Source organism: Chaetodon trifascialis, chromosome 8 (genome assembly GCF_039877785.1).
Source record: "Chaetodon trifascialis isolate fChaTrf1 chromosome 8, fChaTrf1.hap1, whole genome shotgun sequence".
NCBI lineage: Eukaryota > Metazoa > Chordata > Actinopteri > Chaetodontiformes > Chaetodontidae > Chaetodon > Chaetodon trifascialis.
In genome coordinates this window covers 16,464,060-16,488,615 of record NC_092063.1, presented here as the reverse complement: position 1 = coordinate 16,488,615, position 24,556 = coordinate 16,464,060, and the positions used below count along the sequence as shown (strand labels likewise).

General features: G+C 42.6%; 1 protein-coding gene across 8 annotated transcripts in view; it reads left to right on the top strand.

Moving 5' to 3' along the window:
* The window catches only part of LOC139335693 (kazrin-like), a 155,555-nt gene that overhangs the window by 111,662 nt on the left and 19,337 nt on the right, over positions 1-24,556 (top strand). For all 8 annotated transcript variants that reach the window (XR_011602436.1, XR_011602437.1, XM_070969435.1 and 5 more), the window contains one exon: positions 24,169-24,360. Coding sequence is in view for 6 of the 8 variants with exons in the window: in XM_070969435.1 (XP_070825536.1) it covers positions 24,169-24,360 (192 nt within the window). In the remaining 2 variants the exon portion in view is untranslated. The remainder of the gene's footprint in view (positions 1-24,168; positions 24,361-24,556) is intronic.

The window sequence follows — 24,556 nt, the reverse complement described above, 5'->3', positions numbered from 1 at the left end:
GGACTTAATAATCACAGACACGTGGACAGAGTTTCACGCTGTGGATCCACAGGACACGTGATTTCATGAACAAATGGTGCCACCACACTGATTGACAAAGGGGTTTTCTGTGTGCATGTGTTTCCTCTGGCCTTTCCTTTCCCGACAAAGGATCTCATTATCTGCTCTCTTTGTCACTTTCTAATGGATTCATTAAAGAGGGGCTGCTGCCGAGTGCAACTCAAAGGTCATGAAGTCGAAAAGTTACATTTCAAGACTTAATATGAGCACTCAAGTTATTTCGTCTTTTCTCTTAGGCTGCATACACCATTAAGGTATGTATATATATATATATATATATAGTACATGAATATGCCTTGCATTTAACTGTGCCGCGCACTGCATAATGGTCTAAATTTAGATCTGGAGCCATGCTGTTCAATAAATCAATCAATCATTAATATGCTCTTTCAACTTTCATACTAGAAGTGCAGGTCTAAAAATATGTCCGAGCACACATCAGTGTAGCACTCGCTAAGTGTTTTTGTTCATTTCATCGCAGCGGCGCTTGCTAAGCACTGTGCACCGCTGCACGGTTCAATGTGTGTGATGTGTACTATCAGTGCATCCAAAATTGCCGGGTCTCAGACTGTGTGAAATTTTTGCTGTAAGCACATCACTTGCTCTTTAGTAGATGGACCAGAAACAGCGAATGTGCATTCAGTGACCTTCATCTGATCGCACAGCAGGCCTTTAATCTGCTGCTGGAAGCATCACCAAGTCATGCCAAATGTATTTTGAAGTGATGTCAAATACCCTATATATTTATATATATATAGTGTATGTTTAATGCATTTAAAAGTATTGCATTAAAGTTGTGTTAAATTGACATCACAGGCTGTACTTTGTCCTTAAGATATGCTTAAATGCATGTGAATAGTGCAATATTATTTGAAATCAACTATTTAAATATTTCCAAACCAGAGGATCCTGACTCCGAGAACTTTCTGTTGCACACCAGTGGTTAGAGAAGCTCTAATAAAGCAGGAGGCTTTTAAGACCTGGTTCCACGCCAACTCTGTCCTGGTGATGAAGTGTGGACCAGTTTTTAGTCTTGCAGGAATACTGGAAGGAGTGTGCCCATGCAGTACATGTGTTTTGAAGACTTGGACAAGGCTTTTTAAGTATGTCCCGTTGGGTGTCTGTGGATGTACTCGGACCATTAATCTGACAGATCCTGTCCTTGTGTACCTGGAGTGAGAGCTGTGGGCGTTGTGCTTTGGCAGGGTTTGCATTTCTGCTTATTGTACTGTAAGTGAAGTAGTTCTGTTGGGTTCACTGGCCCGTGACCGTCACTCTGCACTGGGTCGGTCTGTACTGCAATCAGCACTTCCAAATCTGAGGCTACGGTGCATAGATGGAGCATGAGATTAAAATATGCGCGGCTTTGGCAGGGACATGGGCACTGTACCGCACCGATGTGGTGACGTCGATCTCAATTTAGCAGTTTGTCTTCGTTACAGCCGTCATCTGTGGTCATCCAAGCTGAAATGCACTTGCTTTGCAGGGTGTCTGGGCACAGCCTGAAGAGATCAGACATCCAGACTACACACAAAGCTCCTGCACTGCTGCTTCTTTTAATCAATGCACTAAAGAACTACTCAAATACACATGTTACAGTATGATGCTTATCCAAAATGTAACACCGTGGATGAAACACTTCTCTGTGTATACACTCTGTCACTTTATGTATTGTGTTTGGGTTGTGTTTGTTCTGCAATCTAAGAAACCATTCCAGATTTTTTACTTAACACCTGCACCTCATTAGGTTTTGGATTTACACCTTGGTGCAGCACTACGCCGAGGTGTTACTCGAGGTGTATTTGCTATTTCTGAATTCCACCTTGGGAGTTTTGACACAAGGCAAACAGCCAACTGGTACAACCGGTCAAAGGCTGTAATACCTTCTGCCTGTCCTTCAGATGTCCAAATGTCCTGTTCAAAAGGTCCACAGGCAGCTCATCTGAGCTGGTGTCTGGCAGTAGTGAATTGGCAGCAGAGGCGATGATGGAGAAAGACAGCGGTTGTCGGAGCTGAGAGGCACCTGGTGGCTAGAGGCTCCTTCTCACTGATTACCAAACGTAAAGGTTGGAAGGTGAGAGAATAGAGATGCAAATAACAATGAGTTAGAGGAAAGAAAGACCTGCAACGTTTTCAAGTCACATCAGTGTTATTAGGTTGCATACCCTAAGGTGTCATTTCAAACAAAAGACTTAGAGTTGACATTTTTACGTTGACCCACCCTCCACATATATGTGCTTTGCCTGAAGTGAAACAGTGAAAGGGTGGAGCGGGTGTGGTGTGAAGAAGGCTGCAGGAGAGGACGTGACATCCTCTTAAAGGTCAGAACAAACCTGAGACCTTCACATTCCTTATTAAACCCCTGCTGTCTACCCTGTTAGGTAAAGTCTGCACTGACATGTCATAGCTTAAACAACAGTCTTCAGCAGTCTCTGTGCTTTTAGTACTTGTGTAACAGTGTTCAACAGTACTGCAAGAAAACACAGAAGCGTAATCAGCTTCATCTACTCAAAAGTAGAAGTACTCATTGTGGCTCATAATTTTTTATTGTTCTTTAATTAATACTCATGAATCTCACGTTTACTGTGAGTGCACTGTGGAATATATTTTATGTATTGTTCAGACTGCATGTTTATCACTTCTAAGTGAAATAAATATAATCCAGTAAAAAGTACAGCGTCTGACTCTTGTTGTAGAGTAGAGGTATAAAGGGTCATAAGATGCACTGAGTTACTTTCCACCACTGATCTTCTCACTGGTACCTATAGCAACACACCCACACCAGCAGTGTGTGTGTTTTAAAGGGCCTGATTCCACAATAGACACAATATGAGCATCCAGATTGACGGTGTGTCGATGTGTTCGAATGTAAATCAGCTGTGAATCATTCAGAGCAGAAAAGTGTTTTTGCCATTGACGGCTGAGGGAAAACACCTGCTCCGAGCTCACTGATTGTGGCTGGAAGTGCAGCGTGCTTGAAAATTCCTGCAACGGAGAACATTACAGCAGCTATCTGTGGTGTGTGATCCAGAGATGGTTTAACCTTCACAGTGTTTCACAATGAGTCAGACTGAGAAAGCGACATTTCCCTCAATCATTTTTATAATGTATTTAATATTACGTCTCTGTTCAGACCTCCGCTGGCTATTTTTGTCTCTGCTAGTTCACTCTGATTGGCTCACTGATCTTTTGTACAGGCTTGGTTCAAGGTTTTGCAGAGCAAGCTGCAGTGCTGGGGAATAATCACGGGAACAGGAAAACGTTAAAAGTGTGAATTTATGAGGAGAGGTGTCCATTGACGCATGCATTATGTGTTGTAATGGAGGGCAGTTAGGCAGTGCTGAAGACAGGCACTGAAATAATGGACAGTACCTGGATAAAAAGTTGACCATCTGCATCCATGCCCATGCACACACTTCAATGTAATGCCATGCATGCCACAGAAAGCTAATTTCCTGTTGTGTGCTGGTCCCTTTGGTGTGATTTGATGCTGTCTTAATGCAGTGTAAATAGCAAGCGCGTGCCAAGTACATTGTTTTAATTAGGAAACCCAACAGACCTGCTGATTAGCACTTTATCTTCATAAGTGTCTGGGCCTGAGCTGCAGCTGGACCACTTCCTAGTTACCTTACACTCTAGCTAGCATGTCCCAACAGGTCTGGAGCAAGAGTAGTGTAATTAATATGTTGTAGTCTGCCATATACTAAGCTTGCAAAGATTGTTTCGTTAATGAAGTCCGGGTAGATTGCTTGTAAGTTTCTGTATTAGTTAAATATCCAAGCTCTTTCATTCTTGCACAGCTGGGAGCTCAGAAACCCTGAATGATAATTATGGTGGTATCCTGCTAGCATGACCTCATTTTAGATGGTAAAGCCCCCCATGTCATAAAATTAGCTTCTTCCTGGTCGTCCGGCATGTACTGCCCTGCAGTCCTTTCTCGTGCACTCCAGCAGACAACTTCAGCAGCACCATTCTTTAAATAATTTTACAACCCAAAGCTTCACATGATAAATGACATGATTATATTTTTTCACAGATTCTCTATCTGAGTTTCTTTTCTCCAGGACGGGGAAAGTCGCTGAGTCATCTCTCATCTTCGAATTTGTAATCTTTAAACCATTTGTGGGTCGTAGGCAGAGGCACATGATGTTCTTTATAGCCAGTATAACTACTGCAGCCTTCTCCTTCACTGGCATTAAAAGGAGTTTGTTACCTTTTCATGAAATGGTCTCGTGACTGTAAGAGGAAAATAACGTCCAGCAAAAATCAATGACTGGATTCCAAGTCTGCAGTGCAAAGCAGCTCAGCAGCTCTCTCCCTGTCATTTGCTGAGCATCCTTGGGGGGCTATCATGATGTGAAATCATCATATACTGACACGCACGCACATGTTCACAACACAAAGCCTCATGGTGTCATCTGGCCTCACAGAAATGTTGCTCGTAGAATATTGTGGCTGTACCTTCGGCATTTAATCTGCTGCGTATCAGATGGATGTAGAGGAGGAGGCAGCTGCACTACAGGCCTCTGAGGGCCACAAACACCCCTTTGAGAAGGCAGTATTCAATTTCCCCACTATGTCCATTATGGATAGACACAATAGACAAGAGACTTCTTTCTTTAGCTGCTTTATTGTCTTAGAGAGAGGGTTGATACACTGAGTAGCAAATGTCACACTCCCTTGTTGGTATAGCTGTTAATTGACTTTGAAACAGCAGACATCCCATACACTTTTGTGATGTTGGTGCATTGTACTTAAACGTGCACATGGCCTTTTCATACTAGCATCAGCTATAAAACAATAAAAGCTCCCATCAATGTGAATTATACAGGATCTACAGTACGTGTCCACAGTTCTGTCATTTTCTTGAAGCCACAACATGCTTTTCTGGTCATTGGACAGTCACAGGGGCTCAAATGAGCCTTGTAATTAAGCATAGTTCAGCAGGTAATTACTGTTGATTAATTCATAGACACATTGACACAAATTTTAGAGTTTAATTAAATTCATTTTTCACCACCTGCATTGTTTTGCCTCACTGTTATGGAAGCAGGTCCTGAAAGAATATTTGCACAGGGCTGAGTCTAAAGTGGCCTTGTTGATAAATGGAGCTTGAGAGAATCTGGACTCAGCACAGGCCACCAGGAGGCCAGTGAAGGCTTCTGTTTTCACAGCAAAGTGTGGACTCAATTTGTTTTTGCAGCAGCACACCGGCTGTGTAGCCCACATACTGAATGTAAATATAGAAGAGTTCACATATGGAGCTGTGAAGTGGGAAAATGACAAAAATAATAATGAATTGTTTCATTTGAATGTGACTTGGCCACGTGATAAAATATGAATTATTTATAATAGTTGTCGCTGATAATATTCAGGTTGGCACACAAAGGCTCTGCTTTAGTATACATTTTTTACAAGGATGAAAAGGAAATAACCGTTTAGTCAGTCTGCTGTTTTGCCTCTTTTATGGCCAGTTCTCTATGTGCACTTTAGTTGTAGGGATTCCAGTTGTGGTCTGACTCATCATTCTGCTTGTTTTAAGAAGTTTTATCTTCTGTCCTTGCAGGCAGATGAATAAAGCCTCATTAATGCGTGGGCTTATCACCTTTCTTTAAAATCCGAGCTTCTTCAGTCTCACTGCTCAAATTGCATGTTACAACAAGGACGTTTGAATAAAACAAGCATGCAGAGATTGTGTGAACAAATAGTGTGCCCCTCTGTCAGTGGCAGTGAAAGTCTCTGTACTTACTTTCAATGCCAAACAGAGAAATTAAAAAGAAGTGATTAATCTGAAATGTATAAGGCTTTAAAATATAGCTTTCATTGTAAACATCAGTTTATTACAATTTAAAAGGCTGCTGTATTCAGATCTAGTAGATGATAACATCATCGTGTATCTCATGGTTGTAGCTCTAAGTAGATCCATTTCACTGTTGTTTGTTCATCTTACTCAAAAATGTGGACCGGTGGCCTTCAAAGAAAACAGAAAAGAAAGTTTTTTGCTGACTCATCGTAAATGCAGACAAAAACATGAACAGACATCTCAGTGTTTTTCTTTGCCCAGTGTTTTCCTCTGCAGTGGTCATTCTAATGGCACTGAAGGTTTTCATGATACCATAGGGGTTATTTTCGAAGTATGAGGTTACTGAGACCCTCAGGCAAGGCAACAGCTGGCAGACCTGTTGCTGTGCTACCTGCCGGCATCAGCGCTCAGCAGCGTGTAAGCCCACACCTACGCCAGGCTCCTTCCCTCTTCAGTGTGTGTGTGTGTGTTTGAGTAATGTGGGAAAATCCTGGTGACAGCCTCGCTGAGCTCCTCCTCCTCCTCCTCACCTAGTAAACCATTTGAGCTGAGGGGGAGGGGCTGAATGTACTGTATCATTGAACCTGTGGGAGCCGCTTTGAACAGGTACACTCAGAGAGCGAGAGACGCAGCGACAGCCCCTGGATGCATTTCCTGGAGTCAACTGAGCCTGATTTTAGTTGGGAAAAAAACAAAAATGGTTAAGGTTTGAGTGAGGACCGGTTAAGAAAGGAGGCTTTTTGGATTTGGTCTTTCGTCTGTCCTGAAAGTCTCTGGCACACACCTGACATATCCTGGAATCCACTGGAAAACTCCCCTCTGAGGAGGGGATGAAGTCAGATGGGGAGCAAGGAAAGTCTGGTGAGTGAGTGGAAATGACAAGTGCAGGTGCCTTATTAGACAACAGCCTGATGCGAGCTTCAGTCCTGCACTTTGGAAGGTGTTGCACTGAAAAGGAGACGGTGGCTTGTTCAAGATCCCAGGAAGGGAGATACTGCACGTCTGCTGTTTGGCTTGAGGAGCAACATGTTCACGTGTTGGCAGCTGTCATGTCGGCCCGTGAGTCACCCAGTCAATCACCTGTTCTGGTGCTGAGCCGTTGGGAGACTTTACCCTGCACTGACCTCTGAGTAGTTGTTATTGTCTGAACATGAGGGCAGGGACTCCGCCATTAATTCATCAGTTCAGTCAGTTGTCTTTAATATTAGTTTGACATTAAACTCGACATTCAACTCTTTTTCCTTACAAACTCGCAAAGAATGAGCTGGTAGAGATCTGTTTCCTTGCATGTGCAGACACATGGCTGTTAACCTTTGACCCATTGAATGAAAACATCAAAAATATGGCCATGATTCAGACTTTTTCTGTTCTGGGTGTTTCACAGTGTTGTCTGTCTGAGTAAGTTGCTATCTGGAACAGTCTTGGGGATTTGTACACTGAAGTCTGTCTCCAAACAACAGTGTTTTCATGGTCGTGTACAGACGGCGTTGTGTTCTGTTTCTGTTGTAAACACTGTGGTCTGGGGGTTGATGGCTGCAGTTTTTAGCCTGAATGCACATTTCGTAGTCACACAGGAATTCTTGCTGCATCAGCATGGCTGTTTTCACACTATTTTAACTGAAAAGCATTAAATTACAACAACTGAGAAATGGTGCAATGACTATAGGTTTTCTTATCTGTTGTTTTTGCCTCCAAATACCTGCATTTTATCTATATACTGGTAGTTCACCTGCCCTTCAACCTCGGCTTAAAAATAACCCAAACACAAAGGTAAAAGTTCACATAGCGAGACAGATAAACTCTGTGTTTTCTGCCGGTTAGCTTTTGTAGAAATTCAGTGTGCAAGTTACCCAGAAATGTGACATGAAACTGGTCAAACTGAGTTGTATGTTTTTCAAGCTTGTAGTCTGAATCCCTCAGGCTTAACCAGGAGGTGTGGTTGTGACACAATTAGTGCTTTCAGAGTGAAACAAACACCTGGGGGCTACGGACGGCTGTCTTTGCCTATCCCTTGCTATCCCAGGTGTGGTTATGTATTTGTAGTTACTCACCTTTCTGCCTCACATTACTGTGACAGCCTCTGTGACCGGCACTTAGGTAATTTATGGTCTGTCTTTGCAAGCTGAAATTGGACAACATTCAACATGTGGCCATTATTCCTTGTAAGGATATATATAATTATGTGTGCTGTTTAATTTACGAGCAGAATAGCGGAGATATGATGTGGTTTTGCTCTTCTTCTGTGTTAAATTCAAACTTCAAAAATCCTCCGCTCTGCCAGTCAAGCAACAACACCCCAAATCATTTCAGATTACATTGCGCCTTTATGTCTCACAGCTGTCACTCAGAGAGAAAGCAGGGTTTTCAGATGAGTGACATGATGTTGGAGCAGTCTTAACCCTGCGGTTTAACACCTTCTGTGAAGCGGGCTGTAAAACAGACAGCCTGTTACTGACTGACCTGCCACTCACTCAGGTCCAGGCCAGGACTGTGTGTGTGCACCTGCACTGCGCATATGTCCATCTGTGGATAGATGAGATGTGAATCTATGCATGGTCATGTGTGAGAGTGTGTGTGTCAGCGAATGCTTCCAGCAGGCTCATTTTGTCAGTGTAATTGCGAGAGGAACAGAGTTTGGTCCTGCCTGTGTAATTGGCTTCTTTCACTGACAGAGCTGCAGGTGAATGCATCGAGCAGCTCCCTCGGGTGCCCGGCGCTTTCTTCTCTGTCGTTGCGGACACAGAAGACAATTTGGAACAAGTTAAAGACAATCAGCTGCCTGTCAGGCTCGAGTCAGGGATAGTGTTAAAGCAACTGCAGTAATCATGAGCCATGCTGAGTCAGATTTGCTGCTACATTTGAGAGCATGAAGTCATTTTGTATTTCAATGAGGATGGACTGATTGGAGTCTTTATTATGTGCCATCCATCTATCTCTCTCTATTTGAACAACTCGGTGCCTAATCACGTTTACTCTGAAGAAAAATCACAGAATAATTTGGCTGCTCACTCTGCCACTATCACAAATCAGCTTTATCTTACTGTTGGCAGCTGTTTTCAGGCACTGTCCCTTCCTCCTCTGCTCATTAAATATTCATGGATGGATGACAGAACTGTCAGTGGTCAGCAACCTTTTCAAGCCCAGGATCCCTGACCTCAGACTTGGTGAAAGGCAAGATCTACCTGTAGAAGTGTTGAGCGAAGAAGACAACTATGCACGTCCAACTTGAGGCCTTTTATTCAGGCTAATCGGATTTGAATTGCATGAAATGCTTTGGTCCAATTTTCAAATTGACGCAACCAAGAAAACACTGTAACTAGTGTGTGAAACAGGCCACAGCTGTTTTGCTTTAAGCATTTTCCAATACATACCTTCAATTCTAAGTTTCATATTCCAGCACAAAAATAAAAGCATGTGGTCTATTTTTCACATGTGAGAGGAAATCATTTTGTTCATAGTAGACAATAAAGAAGGCAAAAGGCAAATGGTACTCACTCAAGTCAGTGTGACGGCTGTGACTGAATACTGTCTGTGAGTGTTTTATAGTTAAGCTCATAATTTAAGACAGCCAGTCTGAGACAGCGTGCGAGGTGTCTGTCAGTAAAGCGACTCCTGTCGTGATTTTTCATTATTTTCATGTGTGAAAACGTCATCTCTCAGAGGTGAGTGGATTCAAACTAGGCTGTCAATCTTAGTGCACACGGAGTGAGGAGAGGAAACTTCTCCCTGCTGACAAATCCCCAGAGGTCACCGTCCCTTGATCTGCCTTCCAGCTCTAAGTCATTTTGCCAATCCACCGTCTCTATGTCAGCTCTGCTTTGCAAAGCAAATACTTGCTGGAATTTGGCTGCTGTCTGTTCTGTATCAATGGGCAGGAATGCAGCAATATCTTCCATGACATCAAACTCAGCAAACTCAGTTGCCTCTTTGTCCAGGTATGCACGGTACTGTTTAGAGTGAAGAGCATTGTCTGCAATGGCCTGTGACATGTTCTCCAAGTTGGGAAAGTGTTTCAGCACCTGTTCTGTAGATGTGTGGTCCAAACACCAAGCTTGGCCTTCGACGCACTGTGAGCTGATCATGTGGGGCAGGTCTAAGTCTTCTCCCTGGAGCTCAGTGTTCAAGACGTTCAGTTTTGCCGTCAGGTCTGTCAGAAACCTTCCGTCCAGCAGCTTTGCATCATCTGATAGCTCCTGTGCTCCTCATTGCTTGTCGACAGAAAAGTCTTTATCTTTGGCAGCAAGTCAACAAATTCCCGCAGCGCTTCATCAGCATGGAGAAGTAGGTCTCCGTAAGCAGCATCGAGCTCATCTAATAACTCCTTGAAACAGCGGTGCTGATGCTTGAATCGAGTTTATCAGTTTAACCATCAGTGTCATTACGAGAGGAGTCCACGACCTTCCCAGCCAAAAGCCTGCTGATGAATCACACAGTGATAATCCACAAAGCCGAGAAATTCAGGCTGATTACAGCACAGTTCTGTAAAACCAGCACGCACTGGCGGGGCCCCATCAGTGGTAATTTCCACCAATTTATGAAAGGGGATGTCATTTTCACGGACATGTTTTTTTAAACTGAACGTTACCTCCCGTTCTCCATCGAACTGTGTCTGGACCAAGTCCTTAAACACCTGTCGATCCACGTCTTCTGACCGTGACTTGACCCTCCTTGGGACTGATGCATTTGCTCCTTTCCACTGGCTCCTTGAATAAATCAATATCGATAAAAGGCTTGTTGTGTTTAGCAAAAAGAAATGATGTTTCAGCAGCAGCCTTATTTTGAACAGCAGGTTTTGTGACAAGCGATTGTTTGGCCTTCAACCAAGATATCAGCTCATCAGCTCACCTGGCACGGCCCGTGCTCTTTGGGGCTTTGCTGTCTTTGAATTTCTGATGGTTGGTGTTGTGGTGCTGCTCCAGGTTTTCTCTTTTTGACAGTGCTTGTGTTTGGTGGCACACTTGTCTTTCATCAAGGTAAAGATCAAGTCCTCTTCTCATTCTGGGTGGAAATTGTACCTTTTCACCTCTTGTTGTGGAACCTGTGCCATGCTAGCTAGCTACTTTGCAGGCTATATCAATGTTACGATGGTTAACATGTCTTATCTCATCGGTCACTTCAACACAGCACCTGTCACGCTGGTATTTATGTATTTATTTTTCTATTATTTTTGGGAGCTGTGGGCAAAGATCTGCCAGTCGATCCTAATCAAAGGGTTGGCGACCGGTGCTGTAAGTCACAGTAAAGGCAGTCACATTTGCAGTCTCAGTCTTGCAGCTTTATTTACTGAAGCTGCCAGCAGACACGCTACTCATTTTGAAAAGCAGCAACAAATGTAGCTCCGCAGCCATGAGCTATATTTTTCAGTTCCAGGATCTTATCGAGTATCTCAGGAGGCAACCAGGATTGTTTTGGCACCTCCATACTCTAATTTGTCTGCCAAATCATTACTGTCATCTTGTCTGGGCTTTCCTGGGTGATAGTATTTATTTCTGGCAACAGATGCATGTTTGTTGATGTTGGTTGATTTGAAGGAGCGCAGGTTTTCGTCACAGTGGTAGGAGCCATCCCGTCCAGGTACGCCGACTCTGTGTGTGCGGTCGTGTGTGTGTGTGTGTGTGTGTGTGAGGACTGATCCACAGTTTGATGAAATATCTGAGGTGACACTGTGTCTGCCCTTCCATTTGGCCCAGACTATAAATAACAGCACCATTAGCCCTCGGCTCCAAAGGTCATTTCTCAACTATATGCACACGCACCCACAGACATACAAACACACCTGCTCTGTCACATAAGCATGGACGCACATCCAAACGCCTCTTGGCTACCTGTCTCAGGTAATCTGTTCACCCACCTAATCAGATTGGTCAGATGAATTTGAATATGTTTTCACAGAAGTCACTCTCCAAAACAGAATTTGTTTGTTGTTCCTGTTGCATCAGAAATTGCTGCTTTGTTATCTGCTTGACTCCCACTCACACACAACGAATTTAGTCTCTGAAAATAGCTGTTTATTTGTTTGCAATATGCTTAACAGCAACACCCGGGGAAAAAAGAGGTAAACATAATAGCACATAGCGTGTAACAATGAAATGGAACCAGATGGAAAAGCCGGTGAAAATAGATGTTACAAAACAAGCTAAATGTCGATAGCTTGTGTTTAATGTCCAGTAGATGTTATTTCATATCATAACTGAATGAATGACGCGTTCTTATTCACATTATAATACAAGCACCGCTCATCAAGCATAACTATGGCAGCAATTATAGCCTGGCCTTGATGCAACCAATACACATTCTCATCATGTTTGCTATAAGCTGTCCAGAAAAAAACACAAACAGTAGCTTCTTTTCTGGAGGCAGCACCAATTCATTAGTGGACCAGCTCAGACAGTAAGGTACGGGCAAGTAGTTAACCTGCAAAATGAGCAAATGCTGCATATATCCTCAATTGCAATATCCTAGAATTGGCTCTGTGCGTCATCTCACAGCATTATTTGTCACACGAATGCCTGCTTGCATAAAACACTGAAGATAATGAATAGCATGGAGCTAATAAGAAGATCACGAAGAAGGATCGTTGCCAGCCTGCACCTTCATTATCACCTCTGTGCAAGGGTTGCCATATTGGCTCATTTGCAGTCTCTGACTCCTCCAGTTGTATTTTGATGGCTCCATCCATCCATTCTTGTATCTGTCAGCCATCTTGCCTTCCATCCAAGCGTCCGCACCTCATGACCTGAGCAGCACCTCTTCCAGTTCCATGAAAATGCTGCTGCTAATCTCTGTGTTGACAAAATTGGAAAAAGCTGTTGAGCATATCTGTCCATCTGCAGCCTGAGCGACAGTAATCTCACTGTTTGTGGTTTTCCACGTCATAGATGGGAGGCAGACTTAAAACAAGCATATTTTTTTGATGGATTACTGTCAATTTGGCACAAGTGGAGACGATGAAACTGAGAGAGGGCTGCTTATCTCCACCAACATTGAAGAGGGTTGTAAATCTCTCGTGCTCAGTCCACCGAAGAAAAATGGGACTTTTTGAAGTAAAAATGCAAATCTGTACCTCGTTTTTTTAGTCATACGTGGTAACTGCATGTGTAAGCGAGCTCTGCCTGAATGTTTGTGTCTTTCTGAGGACAGCAATGCAAGTTCTTGCAAGTGTGACTGATACCATCCACAGACTCATGAGAGGGTTTTAATCCAATGCACGCAGATCGCGGTGGAATGCGGCTGAGATTACTGCCTATCTTTCTCTTTGATCAGTTTTTTTGCTCGAGCTCTGTTCTAACCCCACTCTCGCACAAGTTCAGCCCCCATTACTCCAAGGACCTGAAGCATGAAATAGGCTTGCCAGCATGTGGATGTCAGATTCTGTGATGCTAAAGCACGGACTGCTTGATCGACACTGGCGGACTAGAAGCGAGGGAGTCATGCAGTGAGTGACATCGCCATTTAAAAGCCTTTGATGTGAATTAACGGTGACGGCCTCAAATTCTGTGCAATTCAGGTTGTAGTTGTGTCGAGTGGAAGCGTCAAATCGTGTGAAGTGATACATCTTCACATTTAGAATTAAAAAAAAGCTAGTTTCATTTTCTCAAATATGAGGATGTTTAATTTTATATTTTGGAGTTATCGACATCACACGAGCGCACTGTAAGCTTCAGTGGCATCTTCATAGACTCCTTTTTATGATCCTCCAACTTCAGAGCAATCATGAGTTTATATGAGGCTAAAGACCACGGGGACTTGAGGCTTGCCTTCACACTGGTGCGCTCATCAATAAATAGCAATCCATCCCTGTATGTGTTATCCTGAATACCAATCTCTCTTCATCACTGTCTCTGTTAATGCGGAGTATTAGAGCCTGATTTCTATGATGGAGTGCCCCAAGGCAAGGTGTGTTTTTTCCTTTTTTTCCCGTTTTCATCAGGCGTGACCCTGTCATCTCCTCAGGCGACGCAGGGAGATTGTTCTGCTCATGAGAATTGACTGGCTAATCCAGAGCAAAGCACTCCCAGACAGAACAGACACTGCAGGCTGCCTTCATCAGTCAGAGCTTAGGCGTTACTACCGTCATGAGCCACTGATGAATTTGCTATCAATGGTCCATAAAGATGAGTGTGTGTGTGTGTGTGTGTGTGTGTGTGTGTGTGTGTGTGTGTGTGTGTGTGTGTGTGTGTGTGTCGGCAAGACAGACACACACTTTTATTAATGACTCCAGCATTTCATTGGAGATGAAAGGCTCGGTGAAATATATTTTTTGCAACCTTCCCTGAATAACATAGGCAGGGTCTGGTGTGAAAGTGTGCACATGTTCGTTCACTTTCATGAGGATCTGCATGTGAAAGTGATGCGTTTCACCTTTGCCGTCCCTCTGGCAGATTTTTAACACCTCCTTTGTACCCGTGACGATCACTCCCTCTCTGTGTTTAACACTGGGATAATATTAAATAGCTCAAATCGCAGGCTGCCACTTGTAACTTCTTCCACCTTAAATGGACCATATCAGCGTGTTTGGGTCTTCTAGTTCCTGTTTAGCCTGACCGTTTTCAAATGTATGTTTTTGTAACACTGATCCAGGCAACTTGAGTTTCCATTCATTTCTGTACCGTGTGAAAATCTGCAGATCCTTAAACTTGATTGATTAGTGCAGTTCATCAGAGCATTAAGCATTAAGTCTGCATTTATCTTTGCCGGTGTGACAGTTATGTGGAACTGTTATGCAGTTCATCTGCAGATTAATTTGAAAATGTCAGCGCTGTATTACCTCACTGTACTTTACCGTAAGCAACTTTGACAAAAATTAAAGCAGACTTGATGCTCGCTGTGATGGATTGCAAAAGTCAAGTAAGCTTCAAGAGTATGCTTATAGATTTTCAGACTACAGCCACAATGAATGGAAATCAGTGAAACTCCAAAAATGCAGTCAGTTTTTTAAAAATACAACAGCATCATTTGCAAAATGGTAAGCTGACGGAAAGGAGACATGGTTCATTGTAAATTTCCTTAAGAAGAGCAAAGTAGAAGTGGTTTTAAGCGTAACATCATTTGCTATGCTGTTTTTTTTGGTTCCCAGGACACAGATTCCCTCAGGAGGGAAAGGTCAGATAATGGCTGTTGTTTGCTTACATGCCTGCAAAGGGCAAACATTAATCAGTATCCCATCATGCATTCAGTTAAGTGTGGGAGTGTGCACATACCTCTCTGAGCATGTGTGTGTGTGTAGCAGAATGTTTCGATTTCATCTCCCCATTTTGAGCATTTTATGTTGTGTTTAAATAAGAGGAAAATAGAATAATTCATCAAATTGTGTACGCTCTTGAAATAAACTGTATTTCTAGAAAGTCATGCATAACACCGCTGAGTGCATAGAATTTTCAATATCTCCGTTAGTTTACTAACACTGTAGATGTGTGGATAAAATCCATGAAATTCATTTGCTTCCTTGGATATAATCACTACAGGGAAACAGAGCCATGTCGGAGGGGGTGCATTAGCCTGAGGGCTCTCCTGCATGCAGGGATAAGGCTGCAGATTCCGCTGGATTTATCGGAGTCGAGCTGGTAAACTGCCGGCTCACGTGCTCTCTTCTCTGTCGCAAAGACTGCAGAGGCAGGAAGCGTGGAGTCAAAATACAAACTGAACCCAAGGACCCCGGCTTCAGATGCATCATAGATAAGCATCTGCATGTCGGGAGTGAAAGCAGAATATTCCTCTCCAGATGCATTCAAGTCACATGAGTTGTCAGTAACTGTCGTCATCTTGAACCAGGATAAATCGCTGACTTTGTCCAGGTTTTGAATTCGGTGGAAGTGGACGCGGCTGAAAAGAGTTCGACGAGCTCCACTGCTGCCCTCTGAGCCCGCTCGTCACTGGAGCTTACAAGGAACTTTTTGTCATAGCCTGTTTTTGCCTTTCTGCTCAGGATTTGGTCACAGAAGAATGGCTTTAAAAAAAATCAGCTGAAAATCACAATCACATCAGCAGGAGCGTTCGAAAGTCTGTAATTCATTTTTTTAAGTATATCCAAATGAGAAGTGTGAAGGGTTAAGCTTTTAACCCAGCGTGGCATCTGTGAATGGGTTTTTTGAGAGAATCTCTTTGAATGTAATTATTCAAGCAGGGCCACGGCTGAGTTGCCAAGTCCAAAACAAATAAGAGGATGTGGGCTGTTGCCTCCCATCATGAAAGCACTTGCTGCTCACATTCTTGACCCCGACTGCTCTTTCGGCCCCTTTTTTATTTCACACATTCCTGCTTTGGGCTGTTCCTTTGTCCTGTTGTACAATGTGCTCTGCATTCAGACTGCCGGTAAGGTTTTACTGTACATAGACCCAGAGGAATGACGATGGAGCTTAGCTAGTGCTGCACGTCTTTACAGCATCATCCTGTCATTAAATACGACATAGTTTGGAAGGATTATGTACTGTTACCGCCTCATGTTGATTTTGTCAGATGAGATATTGCAGTAGCTGCAGCAGTCCATACACATTATGTGTCTGTAGTTATTATGGGGAAAAAATGGCTTATCAAGATTTTCTGAAGTTAGTGTGCCTGCTCCATTATTTATATGCTGTTAAGCAGACTGCATACAATATGTGCAGCCATTATGTAGTATGTATGGTGGAGTAGGACAGCCTGTCACAGCAGCAGCCATCATCAGCTCTATACTGCTGGCCTGTGCAGTATGTCCTCACTCTGCCAGCTGGCTGAATGAGAATTCTGTGGGAACAATAGGCCCGTTAATTGATTTTGTCTCCGGTAACAGGCAAAAATTGAACCCCACCCCGTCTTTCCCTCCCACTCACTCTGAAGAGGGAGAACCAATCTAAAAAATTTCCCCCCTCTAGACACTTACTGTCATTCCCTATCAATTTTCGACCTCCAATCCCGTTCCAGCCAAGTCCAATTTCAGCTGCCTCGTGGCCACTGGACTCTCTGACAGATTGCTGGACCTTTCGCAACTTTGCTTTGTGAGTGCTGCTGTTTTTGTAGAAGTGGCAGAGAGGAGGAGCTGGAGGAGGGAAGAACAGAACCGGACAAGAGAGTTTGTGGGAGACGCTGCGGAGTGATGCGGAGACAGAGAGATGCCCTCATACTGACAAATAATCATCAAAAGAACGTCCCAGAGAAACATACTGTGTTAGACTGCGATCCGCTGGACTCAGAAACCCAATAGATTTCAAGAGAAATGGCAAAATCTCAGGGTGTAGAACGTGTTTTGAAAAAAATGTCTATTTTCTCCTGAAATCTCTTTTTCGCACCATTGCGTCCAGGAGAAAAGATGACAGATTTTGTGTCCCCAGAGAAGAGCTGATATTTTGGAACAGTTTGATGACTGGTCCCCACCATACCGGAGCTGTTACACAAAGGCTGCAGGACTATTTAGGAGGATAGTTTCAGCTATTTTGCTTAAATCATATAAATAGGAAATGACACTGATCAGATTCATAATTCACTGGTACCAACTTCATGTCAGCTGATGCATGGCCGCTATTATGCAAATGCACACATTTAAGCAGTCATTTAAGCAGCGACCGAGGATGGAGATTTTATTTACTGTTTCGATGAATCATAATAACTGGAGGCGAGCCCGTTTAGGGAATTGAAATGGAATGGAGGCAGAGATGGAGGGAGGGTCAATGAATGCACATATTTCCATGCTGATCGAGTCTGAGACAAAGATCAGTCGTCATTAGCCTCAGTTTAATCCCTGTGGTACTTCACAGTTGCATAAGACTTCAGTCAGAGAAACACATTAAGCCCCTACCATTTAAATAAACTCCCTGTTCACAATTTTGTTTATTTCTGGGTATCAGAAACGTAAAATGCAAACACAGAGCGAATGCTTTTACCAGCAACGCTGCCAATGCATCTTAAAATCCAGTTTTATGGCAAGTTGCAACTCTTTGTTTTGCAGTCTGGTTCATACCTTTAAACTGTTTTAGCTTACTTGCTCTCACAGTCGCATCAGGCAGCTGTTTTCTACGCATTAAGCTTTAAAAACCAACTGTAGACTACCTGGTTAACATAGTGACAAATTTAGCAGATAGAGAGAGAGATATCTCCCTCAGGAGTAGGTAGAGACCAAACCCAGAGCTAAAAGAGAATGACTGTTGGGTTACATTTAGGGCTGCAACTAAAGATTATTTTCATTATTAATTCATCTGCTGAGTATTTTCACGGTGCTTAATGGTTTTAGTCTATAGAATGTCAAAAAATTGCTTATTTTCTCCAAAAAGCTGTCCAAAACCGTCATTTACTGTTATAAATGACCAGAAATAGCAGCAAATTCTTACATATAAGAATGTGAAATCAGCACGTTTGACGTTTTTGCTTGAAGATCAAAACGATTGACAGATTATCAAACTAGATTAATCGATTATCAAAATAGTTGGAAATTAATTATCTTTCAAGCCACTAATTGATTAATCAGCTAATCGTTCATTCAATAAATGTGGAAATAAGCAACATTTGCCAACAAATTAGCCAAATCCACTGAACAGGTGATGATATGTTCCCAGTAAACACTGATCAAAGGTTACAGGTTCAGCCTTGACCTACTGTGCTGTAGTACCATTCCTCTGAAATGGGGAATATTACAGACATATTGATTGTACTAACTGTTCCTCTAGATGAAATGGTTTAGATAATAATAGTTAAAATAGTTTTGTTTTAGTGAATATAACGTAATGGATGAAAAAGAAATGGCCAAAACTACAAAAATGCCTCCAAGAATAGAAGCCAAACTGTAATACTGGATATATCTTTAGAAGTTAAAATGTCCATTATGCTCTACGTCAGACTTGTGTGGTGGCTGTCATTTAGGAGTAAAGACCGCCCCTGTCAGCCCGTGGAGAGCAGGAGGTGTCGAGGGCTGAGCTAACTGCAAACATGTGACCCTGATGCATCCTCTCATCCCCACAGTACAGAGGTTGTGATGGCAACAGACTCACCACGGCAAACTAAAACACAGCCCTGTGTTGTCAAACTTTCTGCGTGCTCACAGTCCCACACGCTCACCAAAACGTCTCGTTCTTTATATTTGTCATCTCTTTTTTCCTGTTTGTGTAGAGAGGTAATTAAGGCCAGAACGTTTTTGTTGACAGTCGAGCAGGAGTGGAGCTAAAAACAGCAGCCTTGGTTGAGATGTGTAACATTTGACTGCGGCTGCTGTGGTGAAACGATCTCATGAGCACAAACTTGGAAATATATTCATATTCTTTTCCTCTCAGGTTACGTTCTTTCTTACAATTCACTTAAAAAAATTCCCCAAGGTTCTCATTTAATATGAATACTATCCATTTATTTTGCAATTACTGACTATCTGTCATATTTTATGCTTTTCTCAGGGCTTTTGCAATGAATTTGTTATGGTACCTAATTCGTCCAGACTGCAGCATCAATTGAAACATGGGGATTTTCATACATTTGCATTTTGAGATGAGCAAAGTCATTTTATGGACAAAAATCAGAGACACTAGATGTATGCTGTTTGCAGAAGTGCATCATACACAAGCCAGAATATAACCTGTTTAAACAGATAACTGCATATGAATGCAGAATCTGTAGGCAACAGACAAGATTCCAGTGTCGGAAGCTGCTAGTTTCTGTTTGTAAGCAAGTTTTTTAAATTAATCTGCATTCATATGCAGATATCTGTCATATCTGGATATCTCGTGGCTACTGGTCATTGCTCCCAGAGGCTACATGGTCATGAAACGATAGCCAGTGGATTCTGAGATTGGCCAGAATATGTGTGTTAATTTCCCAAATATTAAAATAGAAATAAGTCAATAAATGGAAAAATGTAACACCTGAAACATGTAGCAAGATGATTATGCTTATTTGCATATATATAAGCATGCTTAACTATGAGCCCACGCTTTCCATGACACAAAGGTTGGCAAACAGTGCAGGGAGGAGAGGACCCTCCATGGAATGAGCTGCACGTCCTGGAGGGGAGAGCAGGAGAGATTGCACTTATCAGGAGGCTCCCACTCTGACTGTCATTTGTAATGCAGAGCTACAGCGCATGCTTCTTGCCAACCTAGAGACGATGCAGACATTGAAAAATAGGGGGCTGTCTTCACCCCCACCCCCCCGGCCCCCCTTTAGTCCTTATCTAGAGTGCTCCAGCAGCGTGCTCGCCTGCAGAAAGCTGCAGAAGACAATAACATATCTGTTCCTACCTCACACACTCTAATAACTACTGTGGCATACTTAGCCAGTTAATCTCACATCTCCTATCATGGTTTTGAGGGTCCTCTTGCTGGTAGAATGTCGAAATTCAGAGTTATGACCCACAGCCGAGTCACAGAGTGGATTTAAATGAGCAAGCAACAGAACGAGGACGTAAAATCCAAATTTTCTCCATATTTCCCATAGGTTTATTTTTATCTTTACGCATCTCTTGTAGTTGTATATTTTTCTGCAACATATTCTCTGCACCACAGGCAGCGATGTGACTCTTTCCTTTAATATTATATACTGTTCATAGTATATTCAGCCTGACTTCACATGGCCAGTCGAACATGTTCAAATAACCTTTTGATAATAGTTTCTGTGGTGCTATAACACTTCCTGGGTTAATGTCATTATGTTAAGTGCACATTGACACCCTGGTCCAGTGTCTATAACCCTCTCTTTAAGGGACGTGCTCACAGTTTGAGGACATGGACTGCAGCTCTGTCGTTCTCTCCTGTGGAGGTTGAATGCAGTCACTTTGGATAGGAGTCTGACAAATGAATGTAATGTAATGTAAAAGGAAATTTTCCATGACAGTCATGGAATTCACGAAGATAAAGCAAGTTTATGAATCCGCCACATTTCATTCCCAAAGGTAATAGAAAGTGCTTTACATACCGCTTTAAAAATGAGTACCATAAAACATTAGAGCACAAATTTAAAGGATAAAAAAGATTGTAAAATAAATTAAAAGATTAAAGATTAAAACTGTAATGAATAGAAGGTAGTTTAGGATGAAGGTGGATAATTATGAAAGTTTTAGTCCAAGGCAGTGGAGAACAGAAAAGTTTTTAGCGCGCATGTAGTTCCCAGGAGTCTTATATCATCTGGATGTTTGTGTAAGCTCGATGCTGCAGAGTAACTAAATGCATTTAGATTGGACTGTGAATTGTAAACAGACAGCTTCCACTCAGCAGCCACTTTGCTGTTCCCTATCTGTTACCTCGATGACATGGCATTTATTTACAGCTTTCGGTGTCCCACTGTGATAAACAGCAGGAAGCGCAGTAAGAAGTGAAGTTTCCTCTCTTTGTTGCAGCAGTGAAATCAGTTTTCATACTGGTTGTTATAACTTAGCCAAGAAGTAGCCACGTGGAAAAGCTTCCATTAAAATCAAGTTAAACAAACTCAGTGTCTCCGTATTTTGCATTCAGAGATTTGTACTGGTGACTTTATCTAGAAAATGTTAAACATATGAGGCTGCAGTTATCGAAGAAGCAGTTTAATTCTATAAGGGAGTGGGTGTCATATAAACTGTGATTATAACAAGTATTTATGGTTCGGCTATTAAAGATAAACCCACATTTTCAGTGTCCTTGTCCCTTATTTATGACTCCCTATTTTGTCGCCTTTGCACAATCAATACATGCAAACTTAATGAATAAGTAATCGAGTCTGTGACTATTATAGGATTTTTAAACACCAATGAACTGTGTCTGGTCGCTTATTTTCAGACCGGGCTGGCTCTTTGGTTTGCCAATAAGGCCGTTGATGCTTGAGTTGCTCCGTAAAATGTGGTTCTATTATCGGGTCCATTAAGTATACCTCTGTGTAATGACACTCCACTCACCAGCGTTTTTCTCTCGACCCTTCTCCTAATAACCTCTTTTACATTTCATTTTCGTTATTTAGCGGGCAGCCCTTATCCTCGGCCACTTACATTTAGCCAGTGAACACAAATTAAAGGACTCCAAAGCCCTGGGAAGCAGGTGCATGCTGCACGAGCAGTGAACTGGTCTGAAAGGTTCACTTTAGTTTCGGGGAGGAGAGGTGAGAGCTCAGGGTATCCATGTGGTGCCAAAATGTGTCAGGGAGGTGCTGCATACACCACATATCCGACATTGTACCTGGTAGAGGCGGTTTGTCGGAGTGTTACACCCACTCGTTTCCTTGAGTAACATATCAATCACGACTGAGGCTGCAGGAGGGGAAGATGGGAGTATAACACCAGGTCTGCTGAAGAGGAGTCAGGGATGAACTGTTAGTGCCATCACAGGAGCAGAGGATTAAAGATGATGATATGTCATTCACATATCAGTCAACAACATACAACAACAGTGAAGGCGTCACCGACGACACGTTCAGGGGATGGACAAGAAAGCATGGACACCTGTACAATGTAGTGAATTCAAGAGTCCCTTCAATAGATGCTTCCTTTGTGAAGCGTAGTGTCTTCACTTCAGGTGCTGATTCATAGTCAAGGTAATATTTTAGGGTCTTTTTTGTGATATTGTTGCCATGAGAGTATTATACTGGAAGGTATTTTGTGTTTCATGTTTTCTGTTTCTCTTATTTTCATAGTCAGGTCCAGGGATGTACAATCATCCTGCTAACTGAGAAGCTTAGTCTTAAAGAGTGATGACAAACCACAGTTCCTAACTGTGGGCAAAAGCCATTTTTCTTTCTACTAATAGTCACTAAAATTCATTACTTTCCAAACACAGTCAATGAACACGATCTGTTTCTCGCATTACTCTTCAGAGTCCTTCTGTAGAGATAGTTTCCAATGTGACCCAGCCAATGATTTAACACTGTAGGCTGAGCTTTAGGAGCGAGAAGGCTGATGCATTGAAGAGATTCAAAGCCTGTATTGTTACATGCACAGAGAAGTAGTTGCACTGTACAAAGAGGTTCTTAGTCTACTGTCCTCTCTGGAATAACAAAGCTTCACAACAAAAGGCTCAATCACTGCTAATTGTAAGTGGACGTTGGCAGAAAAAACGTTGTTTGGTGAAATTATTAAGCTTGCTCAACATTTTCTAAACGATCATTTGCAGATTTCTTAATCTGACTGATGCTGTGGTGTAATTATGGTGAAAGACACAGCATTAAATGGGCAATACAGGCAAACTTTCTGTTTGAGAGGATTATTTCCACTGATGCTCTGCACAATGCTCATCATTTGTTGTTTCGCTGAATCAGCGAACATCGCTGGAAATCCACATCTGGCTTTGCATGTTGATCCTTACTATAGATGTTCACACTTCAAAATAATCGCCCTGTCCTCTGTTAGGAAACGCACTCTGTGTTCGGTCTTGGATTCGCCTGCTCCTCTCACAGTCGTTTGTCATATTCACTTCTTCCATTCATCTCTGATTGATTTTAGTTTTTCACACAGCAATATTGGAGCTGGGATGTGAGGGGATGAAGTGTGATTTATGCGAGGCACTTGATAGTGGAGCCATGCGAGATGGGGCTGAGCAGTATTCCTCAGCATCCTCCTCCCCCTCCACCCTCCACCCTCCACCCTCCAGCCCTGAGGATGCATGAAATTGAGCAGAATGACTCTACTCATCCTTATACAGTATAAATTACTCTCCATATGCTCCACCTAGACAAGCACATTCAGTGTGCATAAAAAGACATATTTTTAGATTAAATATTTCTCTTTTGAGGCTTGATGTGAGGAATTGTAGTGTGACATTTGTCTGTTGTGGCTTGTTTTAAAAGTGAGTGAATTCCTCTCTGTGCTGGCGACTCTTTGAAAGCACATTTTCAGTAAGTCAAATTGTGAGGAAAAGTCTGCTTTTCTCTGCTGCTTTTATTTTGTTGTTTGCTTCTCTGTGACACCGGCGGGGGTGTTGGTGGAGGGGGGGGGCTCTTTAAAGCACCAGTCACTGAATATGAGATTGGTATGCTTCCCTCCTTTTCTCATAATTCCTGCCAACACAGAGCAGGTTCAACAGGCAGCTACAAAGACAGATTTCATTATAATATCAATGTCTTGTCTCTGCTCATCTTCTGGACCCCACCTAGCCTTGTGATGCTTATTACCGGCAGTAATTGATCACTGCAGTTATCTCAATTACAGATGGAACCATAACCTCCTATGGTGATATTAAATTGATTTTTGCATTTCAGAAGTAACCATTTCTGCAGTCTTGTAGCTTTTCAAAGCTAACACACCTCTTTGAGGTTGGATCCCAATATGCATACAACCCTTCTCTAACGACCGCAATTACATTTCTACTTTGGTTTAAGATCAATTCATTGTAAGGATATAACTAAGAATATATTGGGCCATGTTAAAAGCTCCCTTTTCATCCTGTGTGTTGTAGTCCTGCTGCGTGAGGAGGTGGCCCAGCTCCAGGAGGAGGTGCACCTGCTGCGGCAGATGAAGGACATGTTGAGTAAGGACCTGGAGGAGACCCAGGGAGGCTGCTCGGCCGACGTGCTCTCTGCCACCGAGCTTCGCGTGCAGCTGGCCCAGAAGGAGCAGGAGCTGGACCGAGCCAAGGAGGCTCTGCAAGGTAAAGACCTCAGCAGCAGACAAGAGGCTGCGTGTGTTTTTAAAAACACGAGCTCAGTTATTATTCCAAAATATGGCCAACGATGCTGCAAGAGATAGAAGGGCAAGAGTGGATCATTTTAACAGGGTTTCAAAGGTTTCTGAATGCAAAAGCAAGTAGAATTCATTTTAATTATATATTTGAATTTGATCTTGTA